A 20,674-nucleotide genomic window follows, 5' to 3' on the forward strand; every position below is an offset into this window, starting at 1 on the left:
CGGAGGCCCCTAATCTTACTTTTGATCACTCGTCATACCATTTGATACAATCGGTACTAAGTCTAGTTGGGTATATTAATGGTTGGGTTGAATTATTTGTGGCAGAGTTGAGGCACTTTAAAGTTTTTGAGTTATTTAAGTTTGTCCAGGACTTAGCTTTATAATAAAATCAATTGTGCATTTTCTAGGCAGTTTTATTCCAACTGAATTGTATTCTGCAGAGTTATATATTGACCAAACAATTATTTTTATGCTGTAACTGCCTTCAGAACAGGGCAATGTATGATGACATGCACTATTTACTGAAAGCAGTCTCTAATTTCCTGTTTGAAATGGATAACATCATTGCCAATATGAAAGCTAAACACAGTACAAATTGTGTAATTACCAGGTCCACAATATAATTGTACCAGACAAACAAAAAATGCTGACAAAAAAAAAGTTGCTGACACGGGGATTTTACAACTTGTATGAGTGCAGAAATGTATTGCTTAATGTCCTGTAATCTTGTAAATAATGACAGATCAAAGTGGAAACATCATTCCCAGGATATAGAGACCATCACTCTGGACACGGGTGACTGCCCCATGAAATTGGAAAATGTTTTGTGTATGGAGTACTCCCATTATATATATCCTGTTGGATGTCATTCTAATATCGTTTAAAGATAATTGGAAAAAAAAAAATGTTGTTTCGCTAAACAATATTTGGCTTCGTGTTTTACTATTTTATATATTTTTGATTTAATAAAAGGACTATACAAGTTTGTGTCAATGGAGAAACATAATTAATAATTTCAAACTTATTACATCACGGAAAATGACAAATTAGGTTTACTGAAATACCTTTTCTTTCAAGTCCCATGTTGCCATACAAAGCTGTTTGTAGGACAGTAGAATTATATTAAGAGCATGTTTTGATCAATGGACTTTTGTGGCACTTAATTGGTAAAAAATCCAAGGAACACTTATGGTTTCAATAGAGTCAGTTGTTTACATGAGCAAAAGAGCTTTCTCAGATGTTTGTGTGAACAATATATAAATATCCCAAGCATTCAAGTTTTTCAGCAGATATTGTGAACCAAGTACATAATTAATATCTAAAACAATAACAGGTCAAATAGGCCACATCAGGAAATATCTAAATACAGATACCACAAAATCACTAGTAAATTCACTCGTCACTTCATGCCTTGATTATTGCAGTGTGGTGTTGTATGGTTTTCCGAAGTCCTTGCTGAATAGACTTCAAAACTTTCAGAACACTGCAGCTTGAATCATAACGAGAATATTGCATAATGATCACATTACACCGGTCTTAAAAGAACTGCATTGGATACCAGTTACTCACAGAGTGGACTTTAAGATTCTAGTTCACACATACAAAGCATTGCATGACCAATCACCGATCTATGTTAAAGACTTGCTGGAACTCTAGGTCCAAGAACAACTCAAAACAACTAGTTGTTCCAAAAAGCAAAACTGTGGGGTACGGTGATCATAGTTTTTCATCAGCTGCACCAAAATTATGGAATACTCTTCCGGCTACCATTAGAGACGCTCAGAGTTTGGATGCTTTCAAAAGGTCATTAAAAACACACTTTTTCTTCAAGATTCATTATGTCTCCCCTCCTCTGGGGGAGACATATTGTTTTTGCCCTGTCTGTCCGTCCGTATGTACGTCACACTTCATTTCCAATCAATAACTGGAGAACCATTTGATTTAGAACCTTCAAACTTCATAGGATTGTAGGGCAGCTGGAATAGACACACCTATTGTTTTTGGGGTCACTCTATCAAAAGTCAAGGTCACAGGGGCCTGAACATTGAAAACAATTTCCGATCAATAACTAGAGAACCACTTGACCCAGAATGTTGAAACTTCATAGGATGATTGGTCATGTAGAGTAGATGACCCCTATTGTTTTTGGGGTCACTCCGTTAAAGGTCAAGGTCACAGGGGCCTGAACATTGAAAACCATTTCCGATCAGTAACTTGAGAACCACTCGACCCAGAATGTTGAAACTTCATAGGATGATTGGTCATGCAGAGTAAATGACCCCTATTGTTTTTGGGATCACTCCGTTAAAGGTCAGGGTCACAGGGGCCTGAACATTAATAACCATTTCCGATCAATAACTTGAGAACCTCTTGATCCAGAATGTTGAAACTTAATAGGATGATTGAACATGCAGAGTAGATGACCCCAATTGATTTTGGGATCACTTTATTAAAGGTCAAAGTCACAGGGGCTGAACATGGAAAAACATTTCCGGTCAGTAACTTGAGAACCACTTGGCCTAGAATGTTGAAACTTCATAGGATGATTGGACATGCAAAGTAGATGACCCCTATTGATTTTGGGGCCACTCTATTAAAGGTCAAGGTTGCAGCAAACAGAACATGGAAATCTATTTCCAGTCAGTAACTTGAGAAACACTTGACCCAGAATGTTGAAACTTCATAGGGTGATAAGACTTACAGAGTAGATGACCCCTATTGTTTTTGGGGTTACTCTATAAAAGGTCAAGGTAACAACGAACAGAACATGGAAATCCATTTCCAGTCAATAACTTGAGAACCATTTGAACTAGAACCTTCAAATTTCATAGGGTGATAGGAGTTACAGAGTAGATGAACCCTATTGTTTTTGGGGTCACACCATCAAAATTTAAGGGCACAGGGGGCTGAACATAGAAAACTTTTTAATCAATAACTTGAGAACCACTTGACCTAGAATGTGGAAACTGTATAGGATGATTGGACATGCAGAGTAGATGACCCCTACAGATTTTGGGGTCATTCAACCAAAGGTCAAGGTCACAGGGGCCTGAACATGGAAAACAGTTTCCAATTCATAACTTGAGAACCACTAAGTTCAGAATGTTTAAACTTTGTGGAATGATTGGACATGCCAAGTAGATGATTCCTATTGCAGTCAACCATCAGTGTCACTTTGACTTTTGCTCCTGTCCCCTATTAACTTACTGCCTATATGACTATGCATTGTGGGTGACATGCGCTTTTCTACAAAAACATCTTCTAGTTACAGATTCAAGTAATTGCACAAGCATAAACACTTACTCATATGTTTGTGCAGACATAAGCACAGCACATATTCAGATAATTGCACAAGCATAAACACTTACTCATATGTTTGTGCAGACATAAGCACAGATTCAGATAATTGCACAAGCATAAACACTTACTAAAATGTTTGTGCAGAAATATGCACATATTCAGATAAGTATAATTGCTTACTCAAATGTTTGCACAGACATAAGCACATATTCAGATAAGTGCACAAGTATAAACACTAACTCATATGTTTGTGCAGACATAAGCACATATTCAGATAATTGCACAAGCATAAACACTTACTTATATGTTTGCACAGACATAAGCACAGATTCAGATATTTGCACAAGCATAATTGCTTACTCATATGTTTGCACAGACATAAACACAGATTCAGATATTTGCACAAGCATAAACACTTACTCATATGTTTGCACAGACATAAACACAGATTGAGATATTTGCACAAACATAATTGCTTACTCAAATGTTTGCACAGATATAAATACAGATTCAGAGAATTGCACAAGCATACTTGCTTACTCAAATGTTTGGGCAGACATAAGCACAGATTCAGATATTTGCACAAGCATAAACACTTATTTAAATGTTTGTGCAGACATAAACACAGATTCAGATATTTGCACAAGCATAAACACTTACTCAAATGTTTGCACAGACATAAGCACAGATTCAGATATTTGCACAAGCATAAACACTTACTCATATGTTTGCACAGACATAAGCACAGATTCAGATATTTGCACAAGCATAAACACTTACTCAAATGTTTGCAAAGACAAACACAGATTCAGATATTTGCACAAGCATAAACACTTACTTGTATGTTTGCACAGACATAAACACAGATTCAGATGTTTGCACAAGTATAATTGCTTACTCATATGTTTGCACAGATATAATTATAGATTCAGATAATTGCACAAGCATAATTGCTTACTCAAATGTTTGCACAGACATAAGCACAGATTTAGATATTTGCACAAGCATAATTGCTTACTCAAATGTTTGCACAGATATAAACACAGATTCAGATAATTGCACAAGCATAATTGCTTACTCAAATGTTTGCACAGACATAAGCACAGATTTAGATATTTGCACAAGCATAATTGCTTACTCAAATGTTTGCACAGATATAAACACAGATTCAGATAATTGCACAAGCATAAACACTTACTCATATGTTTGCACAGACATAAGCACAGATTCAGATATTTGCACAAGCATAATTGCTTACTCAAATGTTTGTGCAGACATAAGCACAGATTCAGATAATTGCACAAGCATAAACACTTACTCAAATGTTTGTGCAGACATAAGCACAGATTCAGATATTTGCACAAGCATAAACACTTACTCAAATGTTTGCACAGACATAAGCACAGATTCAGATAGTTGCACACGCATAATTGCTTACTCAAATGTTTGCACAGACATAAGCACAGATTCAGATAATTGCACAAGCATAATTGCTTACTCAAATGTTTGCACAGACATAAGCACAGATTCAGATATTTGCACAAGCATAAACACTTATTTAAATGTTTTATTCTGATTTTGTGCAAACATAAGACAGAGCGCATTCAGATATTTGTGCTAGCAAACATGTTTACTCTCAACAGTTTTTCATAGTTTAGGAGGAACAAAACTGCAGATTCAAATGATGAAGTTGCAATCTCAGTTTTTTATGACAGTTAGTTGAAAGAGCTTACAATCTGGCTGTAATGTGCAGACCATGACAATTTTACTTCTGAAAAAAAATCACTTTGTGTTAATACAAACTGAATTTGTAAATTCTGATAAAATAGTGAGAGAAAAAATCCTGCAATTGTAAACCTCTATATAAAATTGTGAGTGTACAATTATAAACCACTGCACATTATTACAACAGTGAATGTTTAAAAGTCAAAATGTCAGGACTGAAGAATTTGCTGACTTCTCAATTTTTTTATTTAATCCAGAAAATGGAAGTTTGTTTTCTTTTAACAGACAAATAGCCTAGGGAAATGTTGTGAAATGTCCAGGTCAGCTCCTGTATAAACAATAAAAGGCTGTTTCTGGAAACAATGGTTGCTGAAAGGTGATCCAGAATTGTGAGATAACTTTGTATATATAATCAAGTGCTGATTTACACCTGCAGTATCATAGCTGGAGGAAATTCCATCAAACTTTAGATCAAAATGGTTTTATTTTATATAGTTTGTGTATTAAATAATCACAGACTTCGTATATCTAGTTAAAAATAAATAAGTAATTTTGATTGGCATGAAATTTCACGATGTTGAATTTGTGAACTTGAAGTTTAATTGTACATTTTGAATGGATTGGAATTTTATTAGTTTATCAGGACTAAATTTCATGGATTGATTGAACCAGGAAAAATAGCCTTTCACAATTAATAATGATGTCACAGAATTTAAGAATTTACCGGCTTGGTATTCATTTAGGTGTGTCCAAGGATCAAGAATGAAAGATATGTTTCCAATAGAAAATGTTATTGAGGTATGGGTGCTGGTTCAGTTACTTATAAGGGGCCTCTGTGGCCAAGTGGTTAAGGTCGCTGACTTCAAATCACTTACCCCTTATCGATGTGGGTTCGAGCCTCACTCGGGGCATTGAATTCTTCATGTGAGGAAGCCATCCAGCTGGCTTATGGAAAGTCGGTGGTTCTACCTAGGTGCCCGCTCGTGATGAAATAATGTCCTCCACCATCCAAGCTGGAAAGTCACCATATGACCAGTAATTGTGTTGGTGCGGCATTAAACCCAACAAAATAAATAAATAAATAAATTACTTCTATAACAGGTTCTCTCAAACAATAATGAACACTATCTTTATTTCATCAAAGTTTTATCTCAGTCCCTAATCAAAGTACTGAAAGGCTGGCCAAGCTGACTTATTAAATGGGAAAAGCCTTTCTAATGCATCTTTGAAATGAAAGTTTCACAGTCAAGGATAGAATATTCAATTTTAAGATAATATGGATGTGTCAGTATAGAACTCCATCAGACCTGTTTATATTAGAGTATTCTTTGTGAACAGGTAGTCCTTTATAAGAGGTAAATTTGTGTCAATATAGAATGTCTTCAGACTTTTCTGTAAAGACTAGCCATATAAAATTAAAGAGTATTCTTTGTGAACAGGTAGTCCTTTATAAGAGGTAAATTTGTGTCAATATAGAATGTCTTCAGACCTTTCTGTAAAGACCATCCATATAAAATTAAAGAGTATTCTTTGTGAACAGGTAGTCCTTTATAAGAGGTAAATTTATATCAGTATAAAATGTCTTCAGACCTGTCTGTAAAGACAGCCTAGAGATTCCTTGTGAACAGGTCATTCCTTGTAACAGGTAAATTTGTAACAGTAAAGAACTTCTTGAAACTTGTCTGTAAAGACCATCCATTCAAAACAAAAGAAATTCTTTGTGAACAAATTGTCCCTTATAACAAGAACTTCTTCAGCCTGTCTGTTAAGACCATCCTTGTAAAATGAAATAGATTCTTTGTGAACAGTTGATCTCTCATAACAGGTTCTTCTGTACTATTTATAGGTAAAAGGTATTAGAAAGTGATGACTAATCAAGGCAGGATATATCATTTTGGTCTTTATTCAGAGGTAGTTACATGAAGTTAGAAAATAGCTGTTAGTTTAGAAACAAGGGATCGAAACCATCCTAGCTTGTTAATAATTTATCCATTGTAGTTTTCCTATCAATTGTCTAGTCTTGTTGGCCAGTTTTCCAGACAGCAAATATGTCAAAACAACACTTTTTAAGACAGACAATTTCCCCTGAAACATCTTAGTATGGAGAAAATGATGATTACAGTAAAGACATCCATAAAAATATCTAGGTCATATGTACAGTCAAATTTCGTCCGCTCGGACTCGATGGGACAAGTAAAATACAGGGTTTTTTTTTTTTTTTGGCTGTTTTTATAGCCATTATTCGGCTATATTCCCAATGCCAAAAAGTATGTATTTTTCCCAAATGAGTGCAAAAATTCCAAATCTACTTTCTGAAAAAAAGTTCATCAAAATTGCATAAACATTGACCAAATTATGGACAATTTTGTAATGGAAGTATGTTAAAGAGGTTGTACAATGTGAAAAAAAGTGTATGAGAAAGTGCTTAAACACATCCTTACTGTATTCTATGGGACTAAATATTTCCCAATTTGGAACATTTACGCATCAAAATTCCCAATTTTGGGGGTATAGGCTATGTTCCCAAGTTGGCTAGAAAAAACCCTGAAAATATGTTTGAGATATCGGTAGTTCGAGCCATTGAAAAATATACACTGTATAGAGGTATTATGCAGGGACCTGACAGTTAGTTTGAGTGAAGGGTGATGCACGAATTTACAGAGTTTGAGTGAACAAAGTTTGACCATATGTAGAAGGATCAAGTATAATAGTACTCTTATTTGCTGTAAAGCTGATATATTATATATTATCTTTTATAGCAACTTCAGCAGAGTGTCTGCCTTTAACCCTTTTCATGCTGGACAAGATTGATTCTGTCTTTGCAACCAATGTAGATCTGCACTGTTTGCCATTCAGTCAGTATTTTTTTGGTAAGCACCCCTTTTAACAGTCAATGGTACTGTCCAAATTAAAAGATTGACAAGTTCATTATTATGTCATAGCTTCTATTTTAACCCTTACCCTGCTAAATTTCTATAATGAATTTGTCCATCTTTCAATTTGGACAGTACCATTAGTTGTTAAAAGGAGTGATTACCAAAAAGATACTGACGGAATGGCAAACAGTGCAGATCATGATCAGACTGCACAGATGTGCAGGCTGAGCATGATCTACACAGGTTGCAAAGGTAGAAAAATCATGTCCAGCATGATAAGGGTTAAGTCAGAGACACCCTGATTCTTATACTAATCCAACTGCTGTATATCAGCAACTGCTGTATATCAGCCTCTTGTCTTGTATTTCCATGGTAGTCAATGACCATTTAACTCGTTTCTTTAATTCCTTTAACTTGGTTTTTGGAAAAACTTCTTAATTTAGTGACCCATACTAACATTTAAAAACAAGAGGGCCATGAAGGCCCAGTGTCGCTCACCTGTTTTGTACAATTTCATCGTCATCTTGCTTGTTCTAAGGAATGCCTCCAAAGTCTATGCCCTTCATGTTGTCCAGTCAGTGAGTTCAATGGGAGGTTCTGGGCGGCATTTTGTGTCTAAAAGGAATTGTTACCACTGCTTTACCCTAGAGGGGCCTAATAAGAGTCTGCTTACTTGGTTTTGCTGTTTCTCTGATTCCAGCAAGTATAAAAGTTTTGATTCCATACCTAACATTTTTGTGAAGAAATAAAGTGTGAAGCCAAACATTTTGGTTCTGTTTGGCACCATAATAACCCTAACTGTGTTTGTTCCCTGTAAAAACCAAACTGAAAGTTACAGTTTCTCTAGTCAATAAAGAGCTTCTGTTTGTCATTTATGACCCCCAGTCAGTGGATAGATCCATTTTGTCATTTATGACCATCCTCTCTCTTTCCAAATGGTCTGACCTTCTGCTTTTCTCAGTATGTGTTTGAACATTTATATTACAGAAATAATTATCCTTGCCTTTTATGAATTTATTGACCAGAAAATATCTTTTCATCACCCTAAACCATGAAATGAATGGTAGTCACTATTATTTTTTTTTGACAAAGTCTGTCAGAATGTTTTGTCTGGCATACTTTAAGCTTGTTAATAGGGATTGAATCATTAAGGTTCTGGAAAGTTCTCTTTCTTTAGAAAATGGTATTTAAGGCTGACTATTCAAAGTGTACTAATGTAATCTATTTGTAATTTAGGTAGACTGGATGTATGTGGCTGTGATACATTATTTAGAAACATTGACAGAGTTAAAAGGGGCAAAAAATAGAGAAAAGAAGGTGAGCAAAAATTAGTTTTGTCTGTTATGCAATAATGCGAGGATTGCGGAAAGCTGGTTAGCAATGCATTTTTTAGGTTATAAAGATTAAATTTGAAGATAAGTCTGAATTGGTAAATTTTAAAATAGATCTGAGAACTATCCAGTGAGATGGAAAAGTACTGAGGCTGGTCTCTTGTACCTTACCTTGCTAAATTTCTATAATGAACTTGTCCATCCTTCAATTTGGACAGTACCATTTACTGTTAAAAGGGGTTCTTACCAAAAATATACTGACTGAATTGCGAACAATGCAGACCATGATCAGACTGCACCAATATCTAACTTTTATTTTCACCCACTTTTATCATTTTTCAGTGTTATATATACATTCTATGCCGAACTTGGTGGAAATGAATATGTTGAAAAATTTCACCCAAACTGTTGATGTGTAGCTTTAAAGTTCAGTTTTGTGGGAGACTGATTTGAATATAATATTCATTGGCAATGAAAGGAATGACAATACTTGTTCATAGACATTTATGTCTCCCACCACACAGTGGTATGGGAGACATATTAATTAACTCTTGTATGTGTCTGTCTGTCTGACTGTCTGTCTGTGTGTCTGTCACAAATCTTGTCCGCACTCTTAGTCAAACATTTCTCGTTTAATCTTCACCAAACTCAAACAAAATGTGTTTGCCAATAAATCCGCTTCCATGTTCGATAACTAGCCAAATCGGCCCAGGCACTTCAGAATTATGGCCCTTGAAACTTGTTGTTTGATAATCAAAGCACTGAAAGTCTGATAAGGCAGTTGTGAGAGACAGGCACTTTTCTCAAAAGCAGCATTTTATCTGCTTTTTAAAGAGAAGAACTAAGTAACAAGTCTAAGTGCACTTGTTGTGCCAGTTTAGAAAAGTGTGAAAATAAGGTTTAAACAGTGAATTTCTAGTTCGCTTTTAAGCTGTGAACAGGAGAGTTGTTAGTGTAATTAAATTAAATAATTGGTTTCCATTGTCTACAATTTACCATAAATATATAATTTGTCCCAGTTTTGGCACAGTGGTAATTAAGTTTTGTCGAAATGTATTTATCAACAATATCTGGACATTTTTGATATGAGGTCGATCTGGGATGCAAAACTAGATCCAGTCAGGTAAAATCAAAGGAAAACTGTGTTGATACTGATGCAGTCACATTTTTCTGCCAAATCTACATAAAATCTGTTTGGAATGTTTTTCTTTATGAAATTTCTGTCAAGATCCAAACTGAGTGATATATGGTCAGAAGCAAGGATACATTGTCATTTCATAACAAAACCTTTTTAGCACTAAAACTTGTTAAGTCACAATAATTACCCAATTCACTTTAATGATTGACATTGCTTCTCCAACAAGTGGAATATTGGCAGGAAATGTCTTCTTTCCAGGATAAATTGTCACCTATTTTATACAGTGAAATGGGCAAATGACACACAGCATTAATAGATTATACTTTATATGGGTATGTTTTAGGCTGGAGTTTGTCAGAGTGACAAGAATGTGTAATTTGCTTTTTGTTTGATTTTTTCGCAATACATATATACTATGTTAGTGGCTAATATTGCAACATATTCTGCTTTTTTTTTTTTTTTTTTTTTTTTTGGGGGGGGGGGTTGGGGGGGGGGGGGGGGGGGTGGAATTTTCTCAAGATTAAAAGCACACTTCAGTTAACACAATACACTGATACTAAATGCAGTCTTTGACATTCATTTGTTTCTCACATTTATTAAAATTATTATATCAGTTAGTTTTAGACAAACTTTAAAGAATATTATTGTGGTAAGTGATATAAGGCTGTGTTGTGAATTAAATGTACAAATGGCAAAAACCTCACAGAACTGGTCTGTTCTGCTCTTAAATCTATTCTGCTATGAAAATTGTCAGATCTATATCTTAAGCTGTCTATTCCCATGTGTCACACTATGAGCATTGTTGAAATATATTTTTTGTCATGATTGAATGAAGTGATGTATCTAGATTTTTAACTTGTCAATGTTTGATATATGATACAGACATTTCTCCATTAGAACACTGTTTTCTAAATCATGTGGGAAAGGTGAGGATTTACTTAATCGTATGGCTTAAAATGAAAAACTAAAAAGAAATACTTAGAACTATAGTCTGGTCTAGGTAGCATATTTAGTTGAAGCAGTGTCAAGCAAAATAACCTATCAAATCAACTAATGATTTTGTGTTCCATTAAATTTTAGGAATTACATGTCTGCCAAATTTGTGTTCACAAAAAAGTTTTTTTCCAATGAACTTTACATACATTTCCAACTTCTATTAAACTGTCATAGTGGTCTCCGTGGCGGAGACTGACTTGGAATCACTTGCGCCTCACCGATGTGGGATAGAGCCTCTCTCAGGGGCCTTAGGAAGTACCAGCTGGCTTATAGAAGGCCTGGGTTCTACCCAGGTGCCCACCCATGATGAATAATGCACGGATTCTTCCTCCACCATCGAAAAAAGCTTGAAAATCATCATAAGACCTAGTGTTATGTTGGTGTGGTATTAAAGCTAAAGATAAGAATAAATTTTTAAAAAATACTGTCATATCACAGAGTATTGTTATTTTCTCATAATGGTATACTTTAAATACCCAAGATGCATTGCTACAAAGAAACATTAAATTAAGAATTATGTCAGTCTACCTGACAGTTTGATTTTTGCAATAGCTGAATTAGCGTCTACCTTTACCCTGCTAAATTTCTAAAATGGATAGGTCTGTCTTCCAATATGGACTGTGCCATTAATTGTAAAAAGGGCTCTTACTAAAAAGATACTGACTGAATGGCAAACAGTGCAGATCTTGATCAGACTGCATGGAATTGGCTGATCATGATATACACTGGCCGCAGAGGCAGAAAAATCATGTCCAGCATGACAAAGGTTAAATGATTACCAGGCATATTGTTGATTTCCTTTTGAATTGTTTTTTCTGCCTTATTGTTCTTAAAAATATTTTGTTCATTCAGTTATAGCAATGGCATGTATAACACTCAGGGTTCGCACAGGCCTTGAAAAGTTCTTGAATTTGGTTGCAACCTTGAAAAGTACTTGAATTTAGTGTTGCCTTGAAAAAATGCAAAAGGGTACTTGAATTTGACTGAAAGTCCTTGAATTTAGGCAAACAGCCTTGAAAATCCATTAACAGTTTCTGTCTGTTATCAAAATCGTATGTTAACGGTGTAAAAATGAATAAAAAAACTTTTTTTCGGCAAATTTAAAATACTAGAAATTGTGAAAATGGCAGCGTCCATGGTTTTGTAGAAATGGGGAAAATCATGAAGAAGTGTTCGTTCCAGCACAAGTGGGTAGGAAAGTATCAGTGGGTAAAATCCACGAGTAACCAACACAAAGCCCGGTGCACGCTGTGCATGAAAGATATTGACTTGACGCACATGGGTGTAAGTGCAATAACGTCGCATGCTAAGAGTGAAAAGCATAAGAAAAACGAAGAAGTGAGATCATCGTTGGCATCGTGTGGGGTGGCATTCATTCGACAGGAAGGAACTTTCAATGTAAAGAGCGAAACTAGTGCTGGCAGTAGCCGAGATATCAACAATAATTCAACTCTACCTCCCCCATCCACTCTTGAAACTGATGGAAAGTTCTGTCACTGGTATGACTATCCCACCCCCGCCCACTTCAGAAACTGTTAATAGACCCCAAGGGCCAACAAGGATTAATCAGTATATTGTGAAGTCAGGATTACTTAGGGGTTGACATGGCCTGCCATTTTATTAGTGGTAACAGTTAAATACTCTAAAATCTAAATCTAAAATTTCTGTATTTGGGGATTGGTTAAGGATTGACATAAACTGACATTAATTTTTTTATCAGTGGTGACAATAATTCATTTAGTGTGTGTAACTGTATGTGGAGGCCATTGTTGTTAAGAAATGAACTGTGTTTTCTAGTCAGTAATGAAACTATTTAAGTTAGAAACTAATACATAGTTATCGTGTTCATGAAATACATTGTCGTAATTGTATAATTTGAACTGGGTACGGATTTAAAAAAAATCCTTGAAAATACAAATTTAACCTTGAAAAATCCTTGAAAAGTCCTTGAATTTCGGTAAGAGAATTTTGTATGAACCATGACACTGTTATATAGTATTAAATGCCTGAAAACATTGCACTATTTATTGAATGCAATTAATTAAGTTTCCATTTTAAATGACACAACATCTAGAGATGGTACCTACCCAAATAAATCAAAGGGGGACAACTCTGAATTGATCAATAAACTGAAGCCAACATTAAACATTGATCAAAAGTGAAAGAAAAATCAGATAGGTCCTTTTTCAAACAACTTATCAGGCAGACAAAATATGACCTACATTTGCTTAAATCCCTTTTTATTCAATATACAATATGCACGCTTTTCTCATGACTTACACTGACAGTTATTTTGTAAGTTGTAGTGAGGTCCTGATAGAAAGTTTAGTAATGCATGAAGATTATATAGAATAATGCATACATTCCTTTGAAGAAAATTAACGACATTAAGAAACGTTATTTAGTTTTGATCTTTTAGCCAAAGTTGTTTATTTATTGTTCTCAATGGTGATACATTGGTTTACACAAGATTTATATATCAAAATGTAAAATGTATATATCCAACAATGAGAAATAACAAAAAAAGTTAAACTGGTAACACAAAAACGCATTGTCGTCAAATATAATTACAATGTTTTAAGGTAGTGGTTGTAATTACTACATGTTAAGGTAGCTGACAGGTAATGAATCTATGTAATGTATTTTAAGCTTTCTCAATTTAAACATTCTCTGGAGGGAACTAGCACGATCATATGCTTTCCTTGAAAAACGAATAAATGCTGAAAAAGCATATGGAGATTACTCTGTTTGATGATTTTCGTTACAGGTCAACTACCCTAAACAAACTAAAAGGTGTTTTATTTATTGTTGAAAACAAAGTAATCGGATAATTTCAGATATCAACATTAATTAAAACTTAAACTGTTTACACAACTTGAAAAAAGGTTTTTGTTGGGGCCTCTCATTTACAAATATATCAACAATTATCACCTCAATTGAGTGCATTCATGAGTGGAAAATATTGATGGTAAAATGGTGGAGGGGTTTGTTTACAATATAAAATCTTTAATAACTTCTTTAAGGTACATTTTTGGTATGGTTTTGGTAAGCTTATAATAAAGAGCATGTCATTCTCTTTCACTCAGAATTTTTTCAAGCGTTTCTTCAAGACTCTTGGATAGTCTTGGAATTTGACTTTATTAAAAGACAAAAGGAAGTTCAGTATAGGCTCTTTCAAAATGTTGAAAGTAGAGTAAACTTACCTTATACTCTATTGAATTTATTTAGCAGTGGGAGCTTTTGATATAGATTATAATTGGGGAAGTCCTAAAATCTTTGAAAAAAACGGTTAATACAAGAGTTGTCCATTTTGCTTCAGATATTTTTAGAAAGTCATTTTTTAGATATCAAATATTTCTATTTTTGACATGGAGAAGAGGAAAACCATCAATATATTTAGAAAATTGGTGCACTTAGCTATCATTTCACTCTGAAAAAAACCTATAAAGATGAATTTGAATTTTTTAGGTACCATCTCTACAACATCAAGCCAATGCGTATATCATAACTTTATCATGACATCACAGTACATTAGGGGTTCTAACTGACCAATCAGAGAGCTGCATTTTCAAGTACCTGCCGGTTTCCACTTGGGTATAGCGAAGTATATTTACAATGAACATATAGTGACTTTAGAAATAAATATCACACTATTTTAGAAATCAAATTAAGATTTTTCACTGCACATGCCCCAGGTGATGCTACAAACAACAAAACCTTGAAGTTTCTTTGTAATATAGTATCGATTTAATACCTTTATTTTAGTTAAAAGTTTGCGATTTTACACATGGAGTCTATGATAAAGTCCGAGTAAAATTTAATCAATACCCAAGTGAAATAAGTATCATTCAGCAATGTTTTGGACATGTTAAAATTAGGAAAATAACCAAAGATGTGAAATTTCCTTTCCTGAAAAATGTTCTACAAGATAATAAAAATCCAAGAAAAGGTTGTTGACTCTGGAATTTTACAACTTGTTTGAGTGCCAAAATATATAGCTTAATGACTTGATTGAATTCCATTTATTTATGACAGATCAAAGTGGAAACATCATTCCCAGGATATAGAGACCATCACTCTGGACATGGGTGACTGCTTCATGAAATTGGAAAATGTTTTATGTGTAGAATGATCCAATTATGTATCATTCTATTTGATGCCAAAGGTAATTAAAAAACTGATGTTTAGCTATACAAATTTTGGCTCTGTGTTTTTCAGTTTTTTGATTTACTAAAAGGATGCAAGACTGTGTCATCAAAGAAACATGATTAATAATTTAAAACTCATTAGCTTTTGGAAAATGACAAATTAGCTACACAGTGAAACCTATTATTTTAGTTTCCTTAACATCAATATTGACCTTTTGTGTCCCTCGGATGTTTGTGTGAGCAAAAGTGCCTTCTCAGATGTTGGCATGGACTTATAAGCCTTACTTGGCTTTAGATTTTGCTCAAACAAAAGTGTTACTCAAGTGCTTGCACAGTCAAATATTTACTTGGCAAAAAGGCTTTCTCAATTTTATACATTTTTATGCTCCCGAAGGGAGGCATATAGTTTTTGAACCGTCTGTCAGTCTGTCGGTCTGTCAGTCTGTCCGCAATTTTCGTGTCCGGTCCATATCTTTGTCATCGATGGATGGATTTTCAAATAACTTGGCATGAATGTGTACCACAGTAAGACGAAGTGTCGCGCGCAAGACCCAGGTCCGTAGCTCAAAGGTCAAGGTCACACTTAGACATTAAAGGATAGTGCATTGATGGGCGTGTCCGGTCCATATCTTTGTCATCGATAGATGGATTTTCAAATAACTTGGCATGAATGTGTACCACAGTAAGACGACGTGTCGCGCGCAAGACCCAGGTCCGTAGCTCAAAGATCAAGGTCACACTTGGACATTAAAGGATAGTGCATTGATGGGCATGTCCGGTCCATATCTTTGTCATCGATAGATGGATTTTCAAATAACTTGGCATGAATGTGTACCACAGTAAGACGACGTGTCACGCGCAAGACCCAGGTCCGTAGCTCAAAGGTCAAGGTCACACTTAGACGTTAAAGGTCATTTTTCATGATAGTGCATTGATGGGCGTGTCCGGTCCATATCTTTGTCATTCATGCATGGATTTTAAAATAACTACCGTGAATGTGTGACACAGTAAGACGACGTGTCGCGCGCAAGACCCATCTCCGTAGGTCAAAGGTCCTAAACTCTAACATTGGCCATAACTATTCATTCAAAGTGCCATCGGGGGCATGTGTCATCCTATGGAGACAGCTCTTGTTCTTTCTAAAATACTGAGGAAAAACTTTTATGAAGTATGTTTGAATCTATAAGCCTAGTAGAAAGTAGTCAATATTTTGAAAATATTTAATTTCCTAGTAGAATCTTCCTCAAATTTGCCCCTTTCAAAGACTACATTTTTGGATATAAAGTGTTATGCTTTAAAATTTTGTCTCTTAAAACAGAAAAGAATTTTAGTCTTTTATGTTAACAGAAAGAGAAAATGATGTCATTTCAAGCCAGGTTTCATAGTTGTAGTCTTCTATGGAGCACATTTGATAGTTCATTTACATACACGACTACTTAGGAAAATAGCTATTGACTTAGAAATGAGACCCAGAAACACCCAGCCTGTAAATAATTGTATTTTCCTATCATAGACAACTGGCTAGTCTTGCTGACCAGTTTTTTCAGATAGAAAATATATCAAAGTAGCACCTATTTTTCTCCAAACTATTTGAAGAATAAAAAGGCTACATTGGCATAGTCATCACTGTTACATTCAGGCTGAAGTTTTCTGTCAAGCTACTTAATTTCACTGTATTCCTTTTAACCAATGCACCTTTTATCATCATTCTTCACATAAGGGTTGGTCTTGGTAAGGGGTAGGTATCTGATAGTTTTGGATATGGTGATCTTAAAAGTCAAGATCACTTGCTGGTTAAAGTTTCATGACAAGCTTCTCCATTTCAATATTTTCTCTTAAGTACTTCCCCTAAAATCATCACACCTCATATAAGAATTAATCTTAGTAAGGGGCAGACATCTTTAGGTTAAAGGGTCAGATACTTCAGAGGTCAAGGTCACCAGGGTCAAATATTATAATATATGGGATTAAAACTTTATGGCAAGCTTCTCAATTTTACTTTATCTTTTTAATTACTGCCCTCTTAAAGCATCAGACCTCACATAAGGAGTAACGGGCAGACATCTTTTGGTTATGGGTCAGGTGCCTCAAAGGTCAAGGTCATTAGGGTCAGGCTTTTTTATGGCATGCCCCTGTATTTCTCTTCTATCTCATAATATTTCTTACAGTATACCACTGGTATCTTTCATACCCTAACTGCAAATCATCAACAGTTTTTATTACAGTTTCATTCTTGAAGCACATGGTGTAACAACATTTCTTGTCTTTCAAAATTTACTGAATCTGTTAAGAGGTCATTCTATTTAAAAAAAAGAGATCACTTTTTGTAGGTCCCTTGGGTGGTCTTTTAATATGGTATCATTGACTGTACTATTCTAACTGAATTGCAGTATGTCCAGAAGCGTACACCAACTGTCTTTGGAAAAATGCTATAGATTTATAGTGTTTGTTCTGGGTTTAAGACCGTTTTTCAACCATAGTTCAGTTATGTTAGGTCAGGCATTTAACCTAGCCAGGGTTCCTGGATTCTGTACCAGTACAAAACTGTTCTAGGCAAGTAACTGCATATTCCCCCCACATGAACCAGAGTCAGAGGACAAATGATTTCAGACACAACGTCTTTTAACAAAATGTCACGGAGAACATAATGCCCCGCCCGAGGATCGAACTCTTGACCCTGCGATCCGTAGATCTGCTCTCTCCCTATTGAGCTAAGCATGCCGGCAGCCTGATTTATATAGACCCATACTGACATTTAGTTACATGATAGAGTGCTTGATACAATATTTATTGTCACCTTGCCTGTTTCCAGGAATGCTATCAGTGTCTGTGCTATTTGACTTCTCGTTTCAGTGAAGAGCTTCTGTTTGTCTTTCATGACCTCAAATCAGTAGGGAATTGCATTTTGTCATTTATGAACCACATCACTTTGTCTAAATGGTCAAACCTACTGCTTTTCTCATTATCTCTGTGAAAATCTATATACTAAAGATATTGACCCTTTCCACAAGCATTTCTGTATTTACCAGAAAATGTTTTCTCATCACCTTAAACCAACTAATTGAAGGTCTTTCACCACCAATTATCTGACAGAGTCTGTTAGAATGTTTTGTCTAGTATTAAGGGCATATTAGTAGTAATTCAACTACAGGGATTGAGTCAGTAAGTTGATGAAAAATTCTTTTCGTTACAACATACACAAACTTACTAAGACATATTTAAGACTGACACTTCAGAGCACACTGATGTAATCTCTTTGCATTTTAGGTAGAATGGATGTTCCTGGCTGTATAATACTTACAGTGACAGTGAAGAAGGCAAGAATTAGAATATAGGTGAGAAAACATCCTTCTGTCTGTTAAGCACAAATGCAGAGAATTGCAGTATAAATGTTCTGAGGTTTTAAGACCAGTCTAAAAATCCAGATTTGTCATTGGTCAGCTCCAGGAAGATGTCAAAATTGACCAATCAAATGGTTGAGTTAGAGACTGGTCTCTTAAGCCAAGTTATATGACCTTGTACACCGGTGAAGTACACTGAATAGAATTGTGAAGTATTCCATCTGCGTAGATCATTTAGAACTCTACCATTATTGAAATTGACATGAAATATTCAGTTGTAATATCATGTTTTGTGTACTGCTGATAGCCTTATTTTTGACTGAAGAAAATAATAAAATTACAATGGAAATTGGAAATACCAGGACATACTTTGTACGATTTTTAGCTTATCTGATTTTTTGAAAAAAAAAAAGAGATGTTGTCATCACTTAGTTGGCATCGGAGTCGGCATTGCCTGGTTAAGTTTTGTGTTTAGGTAAGCCTTTCTACTAAACTATCAAATGTATTGTTTAAAATTTAAAACGCTTGTTCACCATCAATAGCTGACTTTGTACAGCAAGAAACATAACTCCATCCTGCTTTTTGCAAGAATTATGGCCCCTTTTGGACTTAGAAAATCAGATTTTTTGGTTAAGTTTTGTGTTTAGGTCAGCTTTTCTACTAAACTATCAAATCTATTGTTTTAAAACTCATAACACTTGTTCACCATCAATAGCTGGCTCTGTACAACAAGAAACATAACTCCATCCTGCTTTTTGCAAGAATTATGGCCCCTTTTGACTTAGAAAATATCAGATTTCTTGGTTAGATTTTGCGTTTAGGTCAATTTTTCTCCTTAATTGTCAAAGCTATTGCTTTAAAACTTGGAGCAGTTATTTGCCATTAAAAGCTGACTCAGCACAGCTGTTACCATAACTCTACATTGCTTTTTGCAAGAATTATGGCCCCTTTATGCGGTGCTATCATCCTCAGCCTTGTAACATAAGGTCAGCAATTTTGCCTAAGTTTTGGCCAGTACCTGAAATAATGCACAGAGGAGCACATTGGGTCTTCTTTACCAATGACTGAAATTGTATTTGTATGATTTTGAGCAAACAAACAAAACAAAAAAGAATTATTCTTTCTGAATATCTTGTGATTAGATATTCTTGGAATCCAACAGAAAATAAAAATATTTGTTTTTTGTTATGTAAATGATACCGAATTTAAGTAGATGTGTGGTAAATTGCTTCATCATAGTACTTTCCTCAACCAAAACCATGATTGATGATGCTGATAAAAGTTTATATTTTGCTTTGACATAATATCTTGTTGATGTAAGTAATGTTATTCCAAATATCTCTCAATGTGTTCCATATTTTCTGCATGCATAGATGGTTCAGTAGGGACAGGACAAGTGTCAAGTTTGATCCTCAAAATGGGCATGGTTCTTGTTGTTCTTCTTCTTCAGGATTTTAGGGACCACTAGAACTAAAAATAGAAAACCCTTTTAACGTCTTTTTCTGGTGAATCCCCCAAAGATGGTCTCTAGCATCCTTGTAAGATCCTGTCTCAGTTTTGTTCAAAGGGTTCTGCTTGACTGAATTTTAGGGGCTGCCAGAGCTAGCCAGGGGTCAACAGAACTAAAATAGAAAAATCGTTCAGTGACTTCTTCTCATCAGCTGGGTGATGGAATGTCATCTGACTTGGTCTGTAGCATCTTTCTAAGGGTCTCTCCTATATTTGTTCAAATTGATTTGCTTGACTGATTTTAAAAGCCCCTTGAGCTAAGAACATGAACGCCTTTAGACAACTTCTTCTCACAAAATGCTTAATGGATCATCACAAAATTGGTCAAGGTCCTCGCTCAAATATGTTCAAACAGGTCAGCTTGATTTATGTTAGGGGCTGCCAGAGCCAAAACAAAATCAAACTGTAAACAGCTTTTTCTCATGAGCTTGATGGATCATCACCAAACTTGGTCTGTAGTAGCCTTGTAAGATCCCCTCTCAGATTTACTAAAATGATTTTGATTGATTGATTTTAAGGGTGCCACAGC

The 20,674-nt window shown here is 35.1% G+C and overlaps 1 protein-coding gene across 1 annotated transcript in view; it reads left to right on the forward strand.

Annotated features, from left to right (window-relative positions):
* LOC123530394 (acetylcholine receptor subunit beta-type acr-3-like) overlaps positions 1-10,527 on the forward strand; it is a 115,759-nt gene extending 105,232 nt beyond the window's left edge. Inside the window, exons 5-6 of the mRNA XM_045311164.2 lie at positions 8,919-8,999; positions 10,495-10,527. Of these exons, the coding sequence (XP_045167099.2) occupies positions 8,919-8,999; positions 10,495-10,527 (114 nt within the window). The remainder of the gene's footprint in view (positions 1-8,918; positions 9,000-10,494) is intronic.
* Positions 10,528-20,674: the final 10,147 nt, after the last annotated feature.

Source organism: Mercenaria mercenaria, chromosome 13 (assembly GCF_021730395.1).
Source record: "Mercenaria mercenaria strain notata chromosome 13, MADL_Memer_1, whole genome shotgun sequence".
NCBI lineage: Eukaryota > Metazoa > Mollusca > Bivalvia > Venerida > Veneridae > Mercenaria > Mercenaria mercenaria.